Source organism: Apiospora aurea (assembly GCF_038362705.1).
Source record: "Apiospora aurea strain CBS 24483 chromosome Unknown utg000006l_segment0_segment0, whole genome shotgun sequence".
Taxonomy (NCBI): Eukaryota; Fungi; Ascomycota; class Sordariomycetes; order Amphisphaeriales; family Apiosporaceae; genus Apiospora; species Apiospora aurea.
Genome location: NW_027117393.1, coordinates 3349480 through 3370740, shown reverse-complemented (window position 1 = coordinate 3370740; position 21261 = coordinate 3349480). Strand labels below are relative to the sequence as shown.

Sequence of the window (21261 nt, the reverse complement as noted above, 5' to 3'; positions counted from 1 at the left end):
TTTGAAGGGGCCATCTTGAGGGGAGGCGGATGTAGTCTATGTAGTCGGCGTCAATGAAAGGAGAGTCTCAAAGCTGCAAAGACGAGTGTCGCCGATGGAGAAGATTTACCGAGTGAGAAAGTTGCTAAATGCAAGGAGCCTGGTGGGGGATTGGGTTTCGGCGATGCGGTCGTTGGCCACCGGATGGACTCTTCTGACTGGACGATGGCGACTTCCTCAACACGGCCGATTGACAGACAGCTACTACTAGTAGATAATTGAATGTTAGGTCGCCGAGGTGACAATTGCCTAAATAGCACCTTATCGAGCCTCGTATCTTCTAATTTAGGCCAAGTTCAATTGCCACAAGAACCAGGGGCAGGTCCTTCCTCAATTCATTCAGCTGTTCTGGGAGTATAGAGTATGAGGATCGAGTTATTGACCTTTTCCTTCACTGTCCCATGGCATTTATGAGTAGCGCCGGTTAAGTGGTTGCAGCTACGGCGGGCTCGGACACGCGACGCGTTCTTGCGACTTTTTACTACACAGACACCCCTGCCTCGCGCCATCCCACGCCTTAGCCAGCCCTGTCTGTCTGCTTCAACGGATTCAACGCTTCGACACCAGCAACGTACACCTACCTGGTTTGGTATTCACAAGAGTGACATCCCTTACTGCATCTGATATTTTACGACCCCTTCGCCACACTACTCCCACCTTCATTTCTTACACCCGACTAAAGAGGCAATGGCGCCCACCGAAGCAACGATACTGCAGAACTACCTGCTCCTCCCCTCGAGTCTCCCCACCATACTCTCGCTCCAGGAGTTCACGTCGTACTTCCCCAAGTCGCAACGCTCCTCCCCGCAGATCCGCGCCCTGTACCGCGATCTCCAGCGCCAACGCAACAACGTCGTAGAAGCTGTATCATCCAACATCGAGTCTGAAGTCAAGCAGGGACGGGCTCTCCGCCGCGCTGTAGCTAAGGCCCGGCGCGAAGCCGAGCGAGGCGAAGGGCAAGATGACGAGATCGAAATCGAGAGAAATGTATGATGACCTCCCTCCTCCAACCGCGTGCCAGACCGCAGTTGCGGCCTTTCGCTTCTTGGTCATTTGCTAACATGTCGTGGCTTTGTCGTAGCTGTTCGGGCCCACCTCGAGTACAATCCGGCCGAAGAAACACACCCTCATGACCATCCTCCCCGAACTAGATGCTGCAGCGATCGATATGGAACAGGAGATCCAAAAGCTGGAAGAGGAGGAAGCCGCAATGCTGCAGTCGGTCAAACAAACAATCGGCAACATGAGCGATCTTCGATACGGTCGATTCGCCAACTCGAAACTCCAGGGTGAAGTCTTGGATGGTCTAAACAGCATCCAAGAGGTCTGTAAATCAAAGACGTGAAGCAAATGGTATGGTTTCTAGCATTGCTGCAGCATTAGGAGTATTGTACGACAACTATGGCTATACAAACAGGCGCATCCGAGCGCGCACTCCCCCGGACTATCGGGCTCAGCAGATCCCCAAGTTGGTCGGACAAAGCAATACCCCCCTCCAGTGGGGTGTTTGTTACTATCCAGGACACTCTTCTACACTACACACTCCTTCGCCTTTACTCGGCGTTTATCGGCGCACAGCCTGGCCAGTGGCGGCCGGGCGGGGGCCACCACCCTGTTGTCCTGCCATACGGTTGGACCTGGTAAACGTGTAAGCGCATGAACTGGCTGCATCGAGAGCAGATTTGTACTCACATCATAGATCGGCTCACGAAGGAGAGCGTGAGCATCAAGAGCCAGCTGGGGACGACGTTGAAGAACCACAGAACGTAGCCGACGGGGAGCGACAGGTGGTTCTGAGCCCACCAGCCATTGAAGGGGTGGAATGTGCCCTCGTGCAATTGGAAGGTCTTCTTGTATCCTTCAGCGTGGCGTGCAATGATATCCTCACTTGTAGTGGTAGTCAGGTTGAATCGCTTCACCCATATGTCAATTGGCGCAGGCTCCGGGAGCATCTCGAAGACCCAGACAGTGCCGGTCGGGACCGACCAGGCGTTGCAGAGGACGGGCTCCTGCTCGCAGTTGAGGTATCCAGTGTGGGGAGGGTTGGGCAGGAGAGCGAAGGCGCCAGCCGTTTCGTTGAAGGCTTGCTCGACCTTCTCGCAATGGCCTAAATTCGGACGAGTCAGTTTTCGGCTTCAATTAACACGTGGGTCTGAAGCTGGGAAGCATACCGAAGCAAGTCTTGTTTCCACCCGTGACGAAAACCCAGTACTCCTCGGGGGTAGTGCTGCCAGGCTTGACGTCGGCGTAGAGAGTCTCCCTCCAGTTGTTGAGGGTCAGGACGTCCATCTTCATGGAGCCCAGCTTGGCCTCGGCAGCATGGACGGGATCGGTCTTGCTGTGGCTCGGGATGTACGACTGCATCTTTCCGAGGTAATGCTGGAACTGTGCCTGGTACTCGGGCACTTCGGCGCTGGCCAGAGCCGGCAGGGCCAGCAGGGCAGCTGATGTCACGGAGAAACGCATCTTGGCTGTAGGGTATGTAGTGATGAGGACCAGATCGACAATAACCAAAGTCTTGACCAAAAAAAGAGCTCTGATGGGTTTGGGGAAGGGAGCTTTGACGCGAGACAAAAGCTGGGGTTTTAGGCAAGCAAGCCAGATATGATGTAAGCGAAGTGGAGAAGGGCGACACTTGCGGTTTGATACCAATCGAATGGCTCAAGATGGTTTTCTGGAAGCTGGGGATGCTATCGTACAGGTGAAAACTTGGAGAGAACTTGTGAAAATGCAACAGAATGAACGAGACGGGGAATTGGGAAGAAATAGCAAAACATCCCTGGGCTTTTTTTTTCTTCGTGACCACGACCAACTTCCCTCACCCATTGCCAAAATGGGGGTCCCTCCAGCACTTGCCAGCTAAGCTCTTCCCCAACAGCAGTTATAAGCGGGGATGAGTGTCCCTGAGATCTGGTTGGCCGGGCGAGTGAGCATCCAGCGACTGATCCTTGTTCCTAACATGAACCACTAGCCTAGCACTGAGCAAGTAAGTACCTAACCACTGACTGAGTGGCTTGCTTGTACATCACTAGCCACAACCTCTCCAGCGCGTTCCAGCAATCCAAACGCGACAGCAACCTTCGAGAGCTTTGTGTATATTTACTTGCAATATCCAGCGTACCTCTGTCAATCGGACACCTGTGAGCTTCTCATGGTAAGCGTCCCTCGATTTTACTGTTGGAAACAATTGCTAACACTTTGCAGGCACCCGAGACCGCCAATCAAAAGCGCAAGCGCGGCAGAGGTGCAACCGCGCCTCGAGACAATGAAACCGCGTCGCAAACCCCATCGGCGCCGGCAGAGCAAGAAGCAGCCGCTCTGCCAAACGGACAGCCAGAAGCGGTAGAGCCAGAGGAGGATGCGCGACCGAGGAAACGTGGGCGACCGGCAAAGACGGCGCAACTAGAACCTGAACCCGAACCCGAAGTGCCCCCTGCACCTGAACCAGTAGAAGCCGACGCTGCTCCGGCCGGCAAAAGGAAACAGGGGAGGCCATCAATTGCAGGCGGAAACAAAGGCGCGGAAAACCCCGAGAACGGAGCGCCGCGAACCAATGGAAACCTGGGCGCAAAGAGGGGAGGGCGAAAGGGGCAATCTCAACAGCCGGTACCAGATGATACTCCGAACGAACCAGATGTTGAACCAGAACAATCACAACCAAAACGACGGGGACGGCCGCCGAGGACAGCAAAGGCACCAGATGGGCCAGAGGGCGAAGCAGAGGAGGCCGATGACGAGAACGAAGGCAACGCGAGCCTGCTCCGGCGCAGTGCTCGCGAACGCCGGAAAGCAGGAGACAAAGGTTCGCCGGGTGGCGGAGCAACAAATCAAGAGTCCGAGGCCGAAGAATCTGGATCTTCCCGTGACTTACCGCAAGGAGGCCGCGAACGGCGCTCTCCTAGAGGTGGCAAGAAGAAGCCGGAAAAGACGGCTGAAAAGCCAGATGATGCTTCCGGGAGACCGCCGCTACGCAGGGGACCGAAAGGCAAAGGCCGGCCTATTCTAGAGGATGTCCCTGACGACATGCCTGATCATGCCTCCACGCCCCGACCGAGGCCGTCTAAAAAGCGCGGCCAACCTTCGTTACAGAAGGAGCCCGAAGCGGAGCCTGAAGGCGAGCCCGAAGCCGAACCCGAGGTAGAATCAATAGAGGTGACTCGAGTGAAGCAGAGAAAGCGTGGCCGACCATCGCTTACCAGTAGGGAGGCAGAAACTAATGCCAAACCACGGCGGCAACGGAAATCAAGAGAGCAACAGCAAGCTCAGGAGGAAGATGCGGAGGCCGAAGACGAACAGGCAGCACAGCTAGAACGACAATCTGAAGAGGGCCAGAACGACGCGGCGGCTCCGAGGAAACGGAAATCAAAACATGCAGCGGCAGCCCAGGCAGAGGACCGGTCACAATCCCCCGATGCCGCAGAAGCCCCTTTTCGGCAACTAACCACGCGAACCCGGCGCGTACCCCGCGACATCATCGACAAGAAATGGACGCCCCTAGACGCGACGTCCATTTCCAGCATAACCGACCTGCTCAACTCGGCGTCCCGCCCCGTGCTTCTCCGCCTCAACAACCAGCAGCGGCACGCCCAGGCCACGGCGGCGCTCAACGTCGTCCGCCAGAAGCTGCGGTCCAAGCTGGCGCGCGGCATGCCCTTCCCGCCGCCGTCGACGAGCGGCCGGCGCGAGGACGAGCTGCAGTTCGAGCGCACCGTCGACGGCATCCAATCGCTCGAGGCCCAGCTGGACCCCCTGCTCCACGGCGTGGCGCTCCTCAAGCAGGAAAAGGAGCGCGCGGAGCGCGAGCTCGACCGCGACTACCGGACCCTCAACTCCCTGAGCGCCAACGCCCGCTCCGAGAACCGCGAGCGCCGCGAGCGGCTCCGCAAGATGCACGTGCTGGTGCCGGAGCCATCACGGCACGAGAAGGAGAGAGACTCCAAGGCGGCGGCGCTCGGCGATCTGGTGCCTTGCGGTTCTGGCGAGGAAGGGGGCAAGGCCTTTGTCGGACTCGAGGACAACGATGAGCTGAAGGGTCTGGCGCACCAGATCGGGAACCACATGGAGAGCATGCGCAGTAACCTGCAGCAGGTCGAGGGGGTCGCTCCAGCCATTGCGGAGAGCAGGGCAGCGTTGAAGACGGTACTGATGCCGAACTTGGATCAGGCGGCTTATGAGAAAGTTCTGCTTGGATAAGCAGGAGAGTTTGTGTTTGTTTTTTTCTAAGCTCGGTCAGGTTGGACAGGTTGCTTACTATAAAGGGCTCGGGTATCAAAGGGAAAGGATCTGATTACAGTGTAGGACTACGGTTGGGCAATGGTGCCCCTATACCATTAGAAGAGCATCACGATTTTATGAATATCCCCGTGGGGGTGTGGCAAACAAAGACCAATAATACATATAAATTCTAGATGCAGAGTGCTATAAGCTGTGGCCAATATCACATTGCTTGATTTTTATCCTCTAAGCGGTACCCTTCATGGCCCTCAAACGTAGTAGCTATCTGCAGGCGTTGGTAGACCCAAACCGCGCGCTTTAGGGACCAGCCAGTAAGTAGGTTTTTCTTACCGACTCGTTCTGCTACTCCTTTTCTGACACCTAATCTAAAGGCCCTCTGCAGAAGAACCTACCAGAAATCAAATGGCAAGTAATCGCATCCAAGTATCCAGACACAGTCCTTGATCAATACAACCTCACATATACGAACAAACTCGATATACGCATGTGGCCGTCATCTGGTAAGCATAAACACGACCCCGCCGCCGTTCTGGATCCCAATATAATCTAGGGTAAGAATGGTATTCTATCCGAAACCGCGAACCCTTCGATTCACATAACCAAACAAAATGCCATGCGGGAACCGTTTACTAGTTTTTATGTCAACCTTAAACTTGTTTGTGTGTTCGTTCCCCCACGGTTCGTTCCTTCGCGCGCCAGCCGAGTCATGTCTCAGACCGAAGGCCGTTTTGGCGCGAGACAAGAGACGTCACCAAGAAGAAGCGTGACTCGGGACGGGCCGCAAACTCACTACATCGGATTATTTCGTCATACGCACGGGACATCGTACTTGACATCACCTGACATTCCCAAGCGTTGACCACAGAGTTCAACTATTCTCAGACCACAGGTCTCGGTAGGACATGTAGATTGGTCGCCACGTAGGAATAAGTCATCACAAGTTATCATCACATAATGTTACTGAACGAAGAATGAAACGTAGGGTTTTGGGGTTTTTTTTTTCGCACCGAAATCTCCATTGAAAGGTCTCCCTACATACAAGAATTGAAAGTCTGCCGAGGCCCTCCTCTGCGCAAGCACGAGAGATGAAGAAGCCTCCAAAGTGTCCACTGCTATGAAAACCGTGTCGGTGCCACACCCCACTAGTACTTCTCCTTTCCCTTATGCGTAGCCCAAGAGGTCGATCAACGGTGAAATACCCAAAGAGAAATAGTAATAAAAGTCTATACGGATATATTTTGGTTCGTGAACTCGTCGTATGTTTTTGAGTAAATATACAACGCTATTGACCGCTCGGAAAAAATCACAAAAGAAATCCTCTCCTCAAACGGGGCGCGGGGGAGGGGGTCCAAGGACTTGCTTTTAGTACTGGAGTGCCATTACTCTAGCCCGCTTACTGCATAGGGTGAGTGGCGTAGCCGCCCGTGGGGGAAGGGCAACGGGAGTAGGCTGGGGAGCGGCGCTGGAAGACTTGGCAGAGGCGCTGGAAGGCTTGACAGCGGCGCTGGAAGGCTTGACAGCGGCGCTGGAAGGCTTGACAGCGGCGCCAGTAGGCATGGGGATGGTGCCGTTGTTGGGGGCACCAGTGGGGTAGGGGACAACGGTAGCAGTCTGGGAGACGGTCACGTCTTCCTCGGCCTCGCAGTTGTCATCATCACCCTCGGCGCCGGTGGCGGGCTTGTCAGAGCCAGTAGCAGGCTGCTGGGGCTGGGTGGGGTAGCCGGGCTGGTTAGAGCCGGCAGAGGGCTTGTCAGAGCCGGCAGAAGGCTTGTCAGAGCCGGCAGAGGGCTTGTCAGAGCCGGCAGAGGGCTTGTCAGAGCCGGCAGAGGGCTGCTGGGGCTGGGCGGGGTAGCCGGGCTGGTTGGAACCGGTAGAGGGCTGCTGGGGCTGCTGGGCGCCGGGGGCAGCAGGCTTGTCGGAGCCGGTGGCACCAGTGGCGGCAGCGGCAGGGGCGGTTACGTAGACGGTAGAGGCGGGGGCACTGACGGTCACAGTGACGGGAGCAGGGCAGTCAGCAGCGGCAGGGGCGACAGGGGCAGGGCAGTTGCACTGGCCCTCGCTGCCGGGAGTACCGGGCTGCTGGTTGCCGGGAGTCTTGCCGTTACCACCGGTGGGAGCAGGAGCGTTCTGGGTGGCAGTGGAAGACTTGGCAACGGTGACGGTGCGAGTGCCAGTGGTGGTGGAGTGGATGGTGGTGGTTCCCTCGGGGCCGGCAGGGCCGGCAGGGCCGCTGGGGGTGGCAGCGTTGGCAGGGCCGGAAGGCTTGGGGGCGACGGGGTAGTTGCCACCGTTGTTCTGCTTGCCGGGCTTCTCACCCTCACCAGCGGGGGAGTTGCCGCTGGTCTCCTTGGGGGCACCAGGGGCGGCGGGCTTGGTGACAGTGACCTTGGCGGTGTAGGTCGACTTGATGGTGGTGGTGACAACCGACTGAGAGCCGGAAGGACCAACGGTCATGGTGAGAACGGCGTTGGTGGTGCCAACGGACTCGGACACAGACTCGCCGGGCTTGGGGGCGTTGCCAGTGGGAGCAGGGCCGGCGGGGGTAGGGACGGGGCCGGGGGCACGGGTGGTGCCGACGATGTAGCCGCTGCTGTGGGCCTGGACGACCGACTTGGAGACGGACTCGGCAGCAGTGACGGGGCAGACGGTGGTGTACAGGTCAACGACGCTGGTCTGGACCTTGGTGACCAAGTCGGAAGCGGGCATGCTGCTCATGGCGGCCGTGTTGTTGGAGTTGGCCGGGCAGTTGGTCACAGTAGGCGCGCAAGAGATGACGGTGTGGTAGTTAGTCACGGCCACGGTCAGGGTAGTCGAGGGAGTAGCCTCCTCCTTGGGGGGCTGGGCGACGGGGTAGGCGCCGGCGGTGCCATTGTCACGGCGGTAGAAGCGGGGGGCATTATGGAAGTGACGGGGGTGGTTGTACGCGGCGGAGGAGACGCCGGTCAGGAAGCCCAGGGCGACGGTAGTGGACTTCATGGTTGCGGTGGGGGTGGTATAGCTTGACTTGTAAGACGTCTAAACACGGTTGATTTCGGTAGTCTGATCTCGGAAAGAGAGTGATATCGTTGCCGATAGAAAGAATGAATAGTCGAACGAGCGAAAGTCGATTCCGCCTAGGACGCAGTTACCGCGGGGAGAGCAGGGCAACGTGTGTAGTGTTGGAATAGAAATGGAATCTCTGAACTAAGCGCAGAGGACGACGGCTTGTTTTCTGAAAAGAGGGACTGGAGATAGACTCGGGGAAAAGAGAGTAAAGACACCTGAGGTGAGGAAGGAAGGAAGATCACGAACCGAGTGGTGCGGACGGCGGCCCTTTTTACTTTGGTGTTGAGAGCGACCTCTACCTCTCTTGCTCTCGCCCTCGCCCTCGCCCTCGCCCGCCCTCTCTCGCCCTGGGCGGCAACCCAAGGACCCTCCCACGACGCTACCCAAACACCCATGCCACTGCCGCTAGCACCATCACACACCACACAGACAGAGAAGCACACACCACAAGTAACCACAGCAGGCATGCGATAGGTCCTTGGCATTGGAAACACCGCCCTCCCCACTTGAAGCGGAATGGGCTTGGTCCATTAAGGACCTGGCATTGACTCCACCGTCAGGGCCATACGAAAAACACCAGCCCAGGACGAACATGGACCAGGGTGCCAGCATTCTAGGCCGGATGCCTAACAAGGATAATCGAGCGAAAAGGCCGTGGACGGGGGGGGCCTGGGTATGTACTGCCTGGACATGGGCGTGAGGGGGCGCTGTCCTCCCTCGGGGAGCAGGCTGGGCAGAGCGACGAGGAAGAAGCAGAAGAAGAAGAAGAAGAAGCCCCTGAGTGCGCCGGAACCCTGTCCAAACCAATGCAGGTACAGCAAAGATCGTGAGACACCTGAAAACCCGACGGGCCAATAGGAATACGACACCCACATAAGCGAGTCGCGACGGAATGGGTGTGCGTGCGCGCAAAAATCATGGCCGCAACGCCCGTCAGCATTCAGTCGGTCGTTTTTTCGGTTTGGCGTACAAATATCGTTCCGTTATTACGTCTGAACGTTAAAAATACACAACACCAGAATCTGCGTCTCGGTCAGGGCCAACTGCGCGCCAGCAATCTGAGCGCTCGTCGGTTCTGGCAGGGAGGGACTTGGCTGCTATCGAACTCAAAAAGAGAGAGGGTCAATCAAAATAAATAAGACACCATGTCCATCAGGTTTCGATCGATCGCTTGGAATTAGCCGCTGCAGGATATCCTGCTGTCGATCCCCTTGTGATGCCGACCGACCGACCGTCCTGTTTTGGCGACGGTCAACTGGGAAGAAGCTGGTGTGTTGTTCTCGTTTGTTGATACCGGAGAACGCACCAATGCCAATCAATGCCTGGCCACTGGCCTGAAACTTTCCGTTTTGGAGGTCATCAATCAACAACTTGTCGGGTTGTGCGTTCATTTCCCGACGACCTACCTACCTACCTACCTACCTACCTACCTACCTACCTACCTAATATTGTTTTGTCATCTTATTATTGGCCCGTATAGATCTGGCCGTCATCATACATCTGCCTGGACGCCCCCAAGTCATTGGACGGCTTATTGTATTATCGTCGCGAGTAAGCAGGACGCTGTACCAGTACGGCCGCCCGAGTAATTGAACTGGGCTGTACCACGCGCTTGCCCAATCAACGTCCCCGCTTCATGGATCTGCCCATTTGCCCAAGATGACCGAGTTGTACAAGTACCGACATTTTCGGGCCAATCCTGCCTGCCCAAGCTGCTTAGCTGCTTAGCACTTGAGATCCCTTTTTAGATGACCTTCCGAGCGCGCCAGTCAAGACTCAAGGAAGGATCGCTGCGAAATGGTTGCTACTGTAATAAGTACGCCGGGAAATTGTGAAACCAAGAAAAGAACAGCGCGCGCCTGCTGCGACGCTCGCCCGTATTATTAGTCACCCAGTCACCGTCACCTGCGAAAGGAGAAGCAGGCTGTCGTCATTTCTAATTCCATGCCGTCACACAAACATGCAGATTCCAACGCATAGCAAGCAGTCGGCCTGCAAGCATGTCGCCGCGTTTTACTGCGTTGATACGGTGGCCTACTAGAGAACAGAGAACCGAGACGGGGCCCTTGACCGCCGCCGCCCGCCAACGAAGCGAACGTTCTCGAACGAAATGGGACGAAACCTCGCTCCATCTCATGTCTTGTTAGATTGGGTTTTCAGGTGGACATGCTTTGCAGGGAGGTCAACCGTGGAACCGACGCGGAAATGTGTCGGTCGAGAAGAAGGGTTGGCTTGGACGGCGGTCGCGATTCGATTTTCGGAAAGCCCCATGTGCCAGGTGCCAGTTGCCAGTTGCCAGGCCTGGGTTCTGGGTTGGGTGTTTATAGGATTGATTGGGAGTGTCCACCTCACAACATCAAATCAGCAAGCAGCATGGGACGGAGGAGCATGTAATCGAAGAAGCTTCCCACGTTTTTAACGTGCTACATACCTACAAGAATAGATCACGTCAGGCCAGGGGTTGTCACACAACAATCTTCCAGCTGAGAGGCAGGGCGTGTGGGCGTCTGGATGGCCGAACCGCTGGCTTTGCGTGCCGAACGCCACTGTCTCTCCTTGAAACTTTTAGAGAAAACGGTCGCAAGGAGCGGTCGGTGACAGGTACGATCGCTCCACTGCCCGCCCTGCCGCCTGCCCTGCTGCCCTTGCCGCTTGCTCAAGGCACTTGCCTTAGCACCACCGCCACTTCGCACGAAAAAAAAAAGGACATTAGCATCCAATCCTGCGATCCCGCCAGATGCTGTCTAGTAGTACTGTACTGCGGGTAGATGCTGCTAACGGAGGACTAAAGCGAGCTCCCATGGCACATGGGCCATGACACTACTAATACTCCAGCGAGCTAGGGAAACGGGGCTTCCTCTTGTGGCCTTGGCTAGGCAGAAGGTGAAAAGGAAGTTGGCACCGGACTCTGCCGCCGGCTTGCGGAAAGGCCAACGGCTGACCCCTGAATGGCAAACCACGAACGCCCACAGGGTAAAGGCCGGCATTGCGGTTCCGGATTCGAGACGTGATCAGCAGGAAAATGGACGTGTTTTCCCCTCAGAAGCCTCCAGCAGCAGCCAAGCACCCCCCAGATCTGCTGCCCAGGTCCCCAACCAGGTCCTGCAATTGCGTGCGCGAGTGTGCCTGTAATCTGCCTTTTCCCTCTCTTCCACCCACTTAATACAGGCGGCTTGCGTACGATAGAGTTGAGAGGCGGGCGGGTAGATCATTGATTGCCCTTGCATCCTCGAACACAGAAAAGGAAATGGGTGCAGAAGAGCACCGCCCAGCCATGATCCCACTTCTTCTTCATCTCCGTCCCAGCGCTGCCGAGGCAATTTGCTGAATGGAAGGCGAGATTACCCACAACAACAGCACAGGCGAGATGACTTGTTCTGGTTCTGTTGGGAGGGGGCGCCCAGCAACAGACCTCCTTCTCGAACATTGATCGACCAAGATGAGTGACTGAGTGAATGCCCACTGGGTTTCGAGATTCGTCATATATCGAGCACGATCTGGAAATAGGCATCCCAGATTCGTTTCGCAATGCCCTGTCGCATCGCATCGCGTTGCGTTGCGACGAAACCTCACAATGACCAGACTCCAGAGGACGCAGAGTGAGAGAGAGCCACACCTTGGCGCCCGCTAAAACAATCTGTCAGATTTTGCCTACCCGTCTGCTGGGTTCATCGGTCGGATGGCCCGACACTTGACTTACTGTCATCCCAAAAAACTTGCTCTGTGCTGCAAGCCTGCAACGGTTCTGCCAGCTCCGAGGCAAGAGTCTGGTCCATGCTGGAGCCTTGCTGTCACTTTTTTCCAATCTGTCGTCCGATCCGAAATCATGCAAACTGCTGCTCGTTCCAGACCATCCATTGAAACCCCCCTCCAAGCTCATGGGTGGATGGACAGACCTGCATGGCAAGCTGGGCAACAAAAACCGCCTGGCAGTCTGGCAACCTGGGGGGTTTCTCCGTCGCCCAAACCCCCCAGTCCAAGGCAAAAAAGGGGCCCTCGTGAGTTTCATCTGGCCGCTAACCCTCCCGGCGCTCTCGGCTGTCCGCCAGTAGCTCGGCCGGCCTGCCCTCCAAATCTATCAATTTCTCTTCCTATCGACCAGCCAGGGCCCCCATGTCTAAATCTGTCGCAGACTGATTGAGCCGGCATCGTCTCAAAGACACTTTTGGCCCAGCCGCCGCCGCCGGTTCAGTTCGGGGTCAATGTCATCCATCGTCTTGCTATGCAGCATATGTACTATGGTAAAGGTGGCATCCTGGAGGCTTAACAAATCATGGTCGCAAAATTGTGCCAGCGCCACTTACTTTAAGTTTGAAGTATCGAAAATGGAGCAAAGTTCCATGCCCAATCTTCTATTTTCAATGCAAACCACGGAATGGGGTCTTGGGGATACGCCAAACATCATGATCAGAATCAACAGATCGATCTGCTAGCATTATATCCGATCCGGAGATTGGGTTATACGACTTTAAGCGAACGACAGGTCACTCACGAAGTGCATGCAATATCACAGCAAATTGACTCAAAAAGCGTATTCATCCACTGGATATTATTTCTCGTTGCCCGGTTGAAGGGGGCAGCTACGTAATCTACATTGACGACAATCATGTCGCTTCTTTCTCAAAAGAAGAATCAATCTCACTAAACGCCATGCTTTCCTGGGTACCCGTTGAGGGACCTCCTGGTATCTTTCCCTTTCCTTTAGATGCTCACATTGTTGAATGCTCCCCGTAACCCTTTGCCGTGATCCTGTAGAACTTTTTGGTGGTAATGATTCCACTGTAGAAACCAATTCGAATAACGCCGATGTTGAGATCGAAACAGATGCCCGGGGCCCGCAGGCGCCGATGCATGTTCCACAGAAATGGCAAAAGAAAATCAACCGCTCGATTGCGCGCCAGGTAGGAAGCCTACCTGGCTCCCCTCATCACTTGCGTGATGTATACATTTATTTGGCGTACTTGGCGCGGAAGAACTTGGCCGCGTTGACCATGTTGACCAAGGCCTCCTTGGTCTCCTTCCACTGACGGGTCTTGAGACCACAGTCAGGGTCGATCCACAGCTGCTCAGGCTTGAGGTACTGCAGCATCTCCTCGATGCGGTCCTTGATCTCCTGCTCGCTGGGAATACGAGGAGAGTGGATGTCGTAGACACCCGGTCCGATGTGACGGGGGTAAGCGGAGTCGACGAAGACGCCGAGCAGCTTAGCGTCAGACTTGCTGTTCTCAATGGACAGGACATCGGCGTCAAGAGCAGCGATGGCGTGGAAGAAGTCCTGGAACTCGGAGTAACAGAAGTGGGAGTGGATCTGAGTCGAGTCCTCGACACCGACGGTAGAGAGGCGGAAGGCCTTGACAGCCCAGTCAAGGTAAGCCTCACGCTCCTTGCCGGCGCGGAGAGGGAGACCCTCACGAAGAGCAGGCTCGTCGACCTGGATAACATCAACGCCAGCCTTCTCGAGGTCGACAACCTCGTCGCGAAGGGCCAGAGCCAGCTGCTCAGCCTGAACAGACTGGTGGACATCGTCACGAGGGAAAGACCATCGCAAGCAAGTGACGGGCCCAGTCAACATGCCCTTCATGGGCTTCTTGGAGACAGAGACGGCGTACTTGGACTCCTTGACGGTCATAGGGGCGGGGCGGGAAATATCACCGACGATGATCGGGGGCCGCACACAGCGAGAGCCGTAGCTCTGCACCCAGGCATGGGTGGTGAAGGTATAACCGTCGAGACGCTCGCCGAAGTACTGAACCATGTCGTTACGCTCGGGCTCACCGTGGACGTAGACATCCAGGTCAAGCTCATCCTGGATCTTGACGTTCATGTCGATCTCCTGCTCAATGAACTTGTCGTATTGAGCCTCAGTGATTTCACCCTTGGTGAACTTGTTGCGCTGAAGACGGATCTCCTTGGTCTGAGGGAAAGAGCCGATGGTGGTGGTAGGGAAGAGAGGAAGGTTAAGCTTCTTCTGCTGCTGGGCAATTCTGACAGAGAACTCCGACTTGCGGTTGTAGTCGGCCTCGGCGATCTTAGACTGGCGTTCCTTAACCTGGGGGTTGTTGGTTCGCTTAGATGTGGCACGAGCCTGCATGGATTTAGCGTTGGCCTCAAGCTTCTCTTGGACCTCCTTGGGGCCCTTGGTGACAGCCTCGGCAATGGTGGCGACCTCGTGGACCTTCTCGCAAGCGAAGGCGAACCAGTCGGCAATCTCAGGGTCCAGCTTCTCCTCGCTGGCCAGAGTGTGAGGGGTGTGGAGGAGAGAGCTGGAAGTGGCAACGATGACACGCTCCTTGCCAAGCTTCTGAATAGCGGTCTCGACGGTCTCGATAGCGCGCTTGTAGTTTGTCTTCCAGATGTTTCGGCCATCGACAACACCTGCGGAGAGGATGGTCTTGGGACCAAGAGCGCCAATGACGGCCTCGAGTTGCTCGGGGTTGCGAACAAGGTCAATGTGGACAGCATAGATATCCTTGGGGACGGCCTCAAGGTTGTGGACGATATCACCGAAGTATGTAGTGAAGACAAGGTTGGGGATCTTGTCGCCCAGGCTGGCAAACTTTTCATATGTGGGCTTGAAAGCGGCCTTCACCTTGGAGGGAAGGTCGAAGACGAGGGAAGCCTCATCGATCTGGACAGACTCGGCACCAGCTTCCTTCAGCTGGGTCAGGAGCTCCTCGTAGACAGGCAAGAGCTTCTCCAGAAGGTCAATGGGGTCGACGCTCTGGCCACGGTCGGCCTTGGCCAAGTGAAGGAATGTGACGGGGCCGACCAGGACAGGTCGAGTGATGATGCCGATCTCCTTGGCCTCCTTGAACTCAACAACCGCCTTGGGGTTGGAGACCAGCTTGAAGGTCTGGTTGTCTTGAAGTGTGGGCTTGACGTAGTGGTAGTTCGAATCGAACCACTTCACCATCTCCAAACTGGGGACATCGACGCCATCCTTCTGGTGGCCACGGCCCATAGCAAAGTACTCATCGACGGGGTTGAGGTTGGAGGTGGTGTATCGCTCAGGGACAGCCTATTGACCATCGCGTTAGCATGATGTTGTAGGGTGGTGGGATATAAGGTAGTGGACTCACACCGAAGTCTTGGATCTGAGCCAGGACATGGTCGTACAGGGCGAAGTCGTTGCTGGGGATGATGTCGACCTTAGCATCCTTCTGGATGTTCCAGTGGTTCACTCGGAGCTCCTTGGCCTGGGCGAGGAGCTCATCCTGAGAGATCTTGCCAGCCCAGTACGCCTCCGTGGCCTTCTTCACTTTTCAAGAAGTTAGCATTGGTTCTCAATATTGATCATGTCAATGGAGTTAACGTTGGCTACAGCAGTAATAACCGCGTTGGTCCCCAGTGTGTACAGTTGAGCCCAATTATTTGTTGTAGGATGAACGGTTTGAAGTCCAAGATATCGAGACAACAATAACGATCGTGATAGAGGCAACGGGGGGGCGGGGGGGGGCAACGGGAACGGGTAGGGAATACTTGCATTGTCTGGCTGGGCCAAAACGGGGGAAACCGAGGACGCTTGATTGAACCATCTTGACGATAGTTATTCTCTTCTTCTGTGGGAGAGATTCGTGGTGTTGTGGTTTGGACAGAGAAGAAGATGAAAAAAGTCGTGGGAAAGGGTCGTCGGGCTCGAAGCTTATGTAGGGGTGAGCACTCAGCAACCAGCTCTACAGGCGGGGTAGTTTTTCCACTAGCGCCCTTGGCCCCTCACTTTTGTGCCCCTCCTCCAGATGTACTGTGCTCGTTAGTAGGCACCTAGCACAAGGCACTTTGGCCACTCGAAGGCCTGGACACGCACTGATCTGGACCCTGAGGCTCTTGTAGGAGATCGGTGCATTTGCAATTGGAGTATTGCATTCAATCTCGTGAACCGCTCTAGTTATTTTTCTAATCCAATATCGAGTCAAACCATTGCCAATTGCTTTCGCCATGCTGCCAGGCATACCGTCATCCGTCAAAAGAAAAACCCCGACAGCGACACTGGAATTTTCGTCCCAATAGAAAGTCGCCGATAAAAAAAAAAGCACGCCGTCTGACATTACTTAGACTAGCTCCTTGTCGTTTCTGCGGCATCGGAGTCGGTGGACTTCAGAGATACTTGGGGAATACCCATACACCGCCCTACCACCGGATGATCCCGGTGTCCGGGACCCTTTGTTGGATGGCTGGAGCCTGCAGGTTGCCTAGAAACCAAAGGGATGGCGAATCCAGCAGGTTGAGCAGATGTACCCATCTACAATGTCAGTTTCCCAGCCATCTAGTGACGCCGAGTTTTCGGACACTATTGCAGTTGCGTGATGATGCCATCCTCCACCAAGAACGACGATCACTTGCGTAAGGGCCAATCATTAGCCCCCCCTACAAGCCCAGAAGAGACTTCGACTATACAGATACACTGTTCGTTTTGTCTCGGAAGCTTGCATTGCGCGCAATTGGTTGAATCTACGAAACGAATACGGTTGAGAGAATAAAAGCACGTACTACCTACCCCATGTATGCACATGAAGGAAGGGGGTTGAGAGGCGTAACCCTCGTGCCATAACGCATTCGTTCATTGGCTACATGCATACTAGCCCGGCCCATCCGAAACCTCATCGTGTAGCTCTGTTATTCGATGTTGAGCTTCATTGCCCCAATCAAGCAATTTTGTTGTATCGGATTGACCACGTGGTGAGATATATGCAGTATGTCGCCATCGCTTAGAATACAAAGAGATCCCTCGTGAACTTCGTCGCTAAGGCGAGGTTATGTGAACCTCAGGTTCTCGGGAGGAAGGAAGTCAATGTGACCCGACAGCTTGGTGTACATCAAAGTGGAAAAGTTTTAAGTAGTCACCTGCTTATGTGACAGAACACCAACGTTAGGATAACCGAATGGATAAGGTTGTATCTAGAGGCGCGATGGCATTACCTCTTGGACTGCCACTGGCGAATATGACTCGCAGCCTTGGTATGGACGTGCTAAGGAAACTGTGGATGGTTTGGACTTTCCTCACGCCTTCCCTGAGAAGGTAGGCAATGCGTAGGTGCGACAGAGATCATTTGGAAATGGCTGCACGACGACCAATATACCCAGCTATTGACTGGGAAGTCTATGCATTGCCGCAACCCATTGAGCTTCGCTTCGTCCCAAGTGTGTCGAGTCTTCTTGGAGATCCATGACTAGCTTGTAAAGCTTATCCCCTCGACTTACATCGTTTTTCTTTGGGCCGAGCAGGGTAGGACTATGTCTCTGCTCTGTTGCTGCCGCAGTCGCAAAGTCCCTCCCTCGAGCCCGCGAGCTTCCACGCCGGAGCCGGAACTGCCAGCCCGTCCGGCCCAGGCCAAACCCTCCGACGTCTCCTATTCGGGCATCCCGAACGGAGTCAGAGCCGTCGCCGCCGCCAACCACTCAGAAGCGCCTTCGCGGATCCGGACTCCCATGAAACAGTCTACCGTGGACCTGAGCAGCCTCGAAGTCGAGGAATCTGACGATGGCCACGGCGGGTCCGGACTAGGGAGTACCAAGAACTCCAGTATGAGCACCCTGGAGGTCCTGAAGGCAAGATTCATCAGACGGCTCTCCCAGCTCTCGGAACGTAACAGCGGCTCGAGGTATACCCCATGCAGCGAAGGCGAGCTTGCCCGACGCGCTGAGCTGAAGCGTCTGAGACAGAAGAGAATCGAGCAAGAACTCAAGGATGAGCAAGAGGTCGAGGAGAAGACCATTCCACGTGACTACCGAGATTCATCTGGACACCGTAGTGAAGAGTTCCCGGGAGGTGGCCCTCGCGATAGTATCGAGTTCGGCGTTACTGGTCCCGAAGGAGCCAAGTCGGACGACATTTCGCTTCACGATGCTCATGAGCACCCACTGACTATTGACGAAGTGATTGCCCGGGCGAGACGGCGACGGAGCTTCTCTGACGTAGGCTCGCATAAACGCCATTCTTCGCACGAGGACAAATCGCTACGAGAGTATAGGTCTTTGCCAGAGATGCCATCGTCGCCTCGACTGCAGCCCGTCAATCTCCCAAGTGTCTACAGCTCGAACTCCATTGCTTCGTGGCGTCTGTCATACAGCGCCAGCAATCTCGTTGGGTCCCTAAAACAGTCAATAGAATCGACATCAAATCTTCCCATTGAGGATCCTATCAAGGAAGTAGACAGCGAATCGCTGTCTGCCGTCACCCCGAAACCTCAAGACCATGTAAAGGGTTCATCCAGCGATTCTGATGCCGATGCAGAGAAGGCGCTGGAACGCGAGACGAGCGAGCGGAAATCGAGGGATGGAAGCAATTTGACTTTGCCTGCAACTGAAACAGCCGCTACTACATTTGACATGGGAAAGCGTGGCTCAACTCAAAGCACCATAGGCCGGCATTCTCCTCTCGATATGTGGCTCCAGATACAGGGACTTGGGCTACCCCGTTGTTCTACTTCGGATCCGAGCACTGGCATGACGGAGTCTGGCGATGAGACCAAACCAGTTGTCCCCTCGTCCCCTACTCACCAGGATCACGATACGTCTTTACCAGCGCCAGATAACGTGGACACCCTTGGGCATTCTGTTGGCCGTCGAGAACCAAATCCTCGTCTATCTGCTCAAGACAGACGGCAAATTCAAGAGACTACTGAGCACAGCTCTAAAGAGGATCTCGGCATATACCTGCAACAGCGGAGGTCGATTTCCAGCCACTATACAACACAGTCGAGCAACCCCAGGTCACCATCTCCGCTGCCTGTCACGATGACTCCAAACAGTGTGATGTACCGAGGAATTTACATAACTCACCCCACGCCAGAAAGTAAGCCTGCTTCTCCTTGCGACTTCTATCATAATGTATGCTTACCCTCTTTCGCAGTGCCTCAAAGCTCTGACCGGGCCACTAGTAATGAAGGATCCGACACCAGCTCGTACAAGACAGCTTTAGACGAGGCCTCTAGACTGCATCCTGTGACGGCCTTGAACACCACATCTCTTCGCCGTCCTACAGACGAAACTATGTCCTCCATACAGTCCGAGACGGAGAGCTTCAAGCAGAGGGAAGTCGAGTTATTATCGGTGGCCAAGCGCTTCGCCGGGGCAGATGCTGGTCGTTATCAGGGCAGCCACACTGTCAGCAAATTTCGGGAGGAATTTGACATCCCCCCAAAGCCAAAATCAGCGATTCTTTCGAAGCTCCATATTCCAAAGATGTCCAAGTCGCTCAGGAATAAACGTACAAGGACAGTTCCCCCGCACCAGGACAGCCACCACCGGAACTGTGTGGCAGCCGCCCTTGACGCCAGCCAAGCTGCCGCCGCTGGACCCAACGCCTCACTGGCCCCCCGGAACCCCATCAAACAAGCGTCAGGTCAACGAGAGTATGGAATACCCGAAAGTGCTACGAATGTCTGGCAGCGAGCAGTAAGGCTCGAGGCTGACAGGCGCGAAGTGCTCCGCCGCGACCGGGAAAAGTTCCACGCTTCTTCCCATACAGACTTGTCTACGGAGGAGAGACCCCAATCTACTCCAATGGATAGACCGCTGAATCCCCGGCTGGAAGCTAGAGGAATGAGCTCCGCCTCTGAGGTATACCTGCCCTTGAAACCATCAAAGCCTCCCCCAAGTCCTGGGCAAGATGGCCCTCGCATACACGTGCAGCACGAAACGGCCCGGCGCAGCAGCACGATAGCATCCGACCCAAAGACTTCGCTGTGGTATAGAGCTCTACAGGCGAGGCCAGATGGTCAACGGACAAGGACCAGGATCGAGTGGCATCGGCCGGGCCGAAGGATCGAACTGGATCACTATCGGGCAAGGTCGGCAAAGCGATCCGGAAAAGCATAGCGCGGATTATGTCCAACAACAATGGTAACCTCAGCGCCACGCCAAATTTTGCCGCGGAGTCGGCTCGGCGCGGTGGACCGGGCGGGTATCTTGAGTACCCTGAGCTCGAGCTGCTGCCAATGGCTGGCGGGTACAAAGAACTCGAAGCGCTGGAGCGGCAGATTAACCATATCAAACGTCTCTCTGATGACCATCCGACTCCACGCCCAAGCCCGAATCGCAGTCCAAGGATACCGCTAGGCCAGCGTCTCGCCGACGACGTCCACAGGTTTCAACATGGTGATCGAGCTGGAACTCCCGAAGCGAACGAGCATCCTATGACACTGCCACTGCCAAAACTGGCCACACCAACGGGAATGCATCGCACTGCACCTCGCGTAGTCTCGGAGGTGACTACCCATTACGAAACACCTAAATCGCACTTGTCGTATGAGGACTGTGTCCCTAAGCATATGCTTGACGACGATGAAGGGTCTTCCAAGAGTGATGACTCGGTTAACGTGAGGAGATCCAAGTCCAATATCGAGCATGAAACCCCGGGCCAGGTGAAGTACGGGACGTGGAACGGCCGGAGCGGCCGGTCCAAGGTAGAACCGGTCTTGCGGAAAAGCACACATGAGTTTGGGGTGGAGCTGGAAGAGTTGTTAGACAGGGAGCGAAATAAAGTGTTGGATGTTGGAGTGAAGCGTGAGGATGCCAAGTCGTCAGGAGGAAGCAAGCCTGCCACGATCTATCCTTAGGAGAGACCCAAGAGCAGGCTAAAGGAATTAACGATATTAGCTCAGTCTATGTACTATAGAGGAAGAGACAGGAGCAGTATGGGCAACCCGACTTGTGTTATAGTCACAGCTTTAGGCCCGAATAGGCCATCACGTTGCATATCTAGAGTATATACAAGGTGTCCATATATATCTTCTTTCTCTCAATGGTGGTGGTTGTTCCATCTACTTCAACCTGGATGATGTGCTCAGTATCCCTTTTTCACGATGACAATTGCTGCGAGGGAGGTGTTTATAGTATCAACCCTTTTTGTAGTTTCCCTCGCAGGGTATGTTGATTGAGAAGTTTGAGGTCGTCCGTAGAACCTTCATATAGTGTTGAGGGGTGTTTGGTGCATCAGGCCCG

The 21261-nt window shown here is 55.2% G+C and overlaps 6 protein-coding genes across 6 annotated transcripts; 3 read left to right on the top strand and 3 right to left on the bottom strand.

The window, feature by feature from the left end:
- Positions 1-726: 726 nt before the first annotated feature.
- On the top strand, positions 727-1384 carry PG986_009594 (uncharacterized protein; the record flags this gene model as incomplete). Its single annotated transcript, XM_066845816.1, has 2 exons — positions 727-1026; positions 1121-1384. The coding sequence occupies 2 exons, from the start codon at positions 727-729 to the stop codon at positions 1382-1384; spliced, it is 564 nt and encodes a 187-aa protein (XP_066698214.1).
- A 343-nt stretch (positions 1385-1727) lies between these two features.
- Positions 1728-2505, bottom strand: PG986_009593 (uncharacterized protein; the record flags this gene model as incomplete). Its single annotated transcript, XM_066845815.1, has 2 exons — positions 1728-2146; positions 2211-2505. The coding sequence occupies 2 exons, from the start codon at positions 2503-2505 to the stop codon at positions 1728-1730; spliced, it is 714 nt and encodes a 237-aa protein (XP_066698213.1).
- A 685-nt stretch (positions 2506-3190) lies between these two features.
- PG986_009592 (uncharacterized protein) lies at positions 3191-5232 on the top strand (the record flags this gene model as incomplete). The annotated part of the gene is made up of 2 exons (XM_066845814.1): positions 3191-3193; positions 3244-5232. 2 exons carry the CDS (start codon positions 3191-3193, stop codon positions 5230-5232), a joined length of 1992 nt encoding a protein of 663 aa, XP_066698212.1.
- A 1404-nt stretch (positions 5233-6636) lies between these two features.
- PG986_009591 (uncharacterized protein) lies at positions 6637-8250 on the bottom strand (the record flags this gene model as incomplete). The annotated part of the gene is made up of 1 exon (XM_066845813.1): positions 6637-8250. The coding sequence occupies one exon, from the start codon at positions 8248-8250 to the stop codon at positions 6637-6639; it is 1614 nt and encodes a 537-aa protein (XP_066698211.1).
- A 5017-nt stretch (positions 8251-13267) lies between these two features.
- PG986_009590 (5-methyltetrahydropteroyltriglutamate-homocysteine methyltransferase) lies at positions 13268-15854 on the bottom strand (the record flags this gene model as incomplete). The annotated part of the gene is made up of 3 exons (XM_066845812.1): positions 13268-15337; positions 15399-15577; positions 15824-15854. 3 exons carry the CDS (start codon positions 15852-15854, stop codon positions 13268-13270), a joined length of 2280 nt encoding a protein of 759 aa, XP_066698210.1.
- Positions 15855-17550: 1696 nt separating this feature from the next.
- On the top strand, positions 17551-20876 carry PG986_009589 (uncharacterized protein; the record flags this gene model as incomplete). Its single annotated transcript, XM_066845811.1, has 2 exons — positions 17551-19878; positions 20013-20876. The coding sequence occupies 2 exons, from the start codon at positions 17551-17553 to the stop codon at positions 20874-20876; spliced, it is 3192 nt and encodes a 1063-aa protein (XP_066698209.1).
- Positions 20877-21261: the final 385 nt, after the last annotated feature.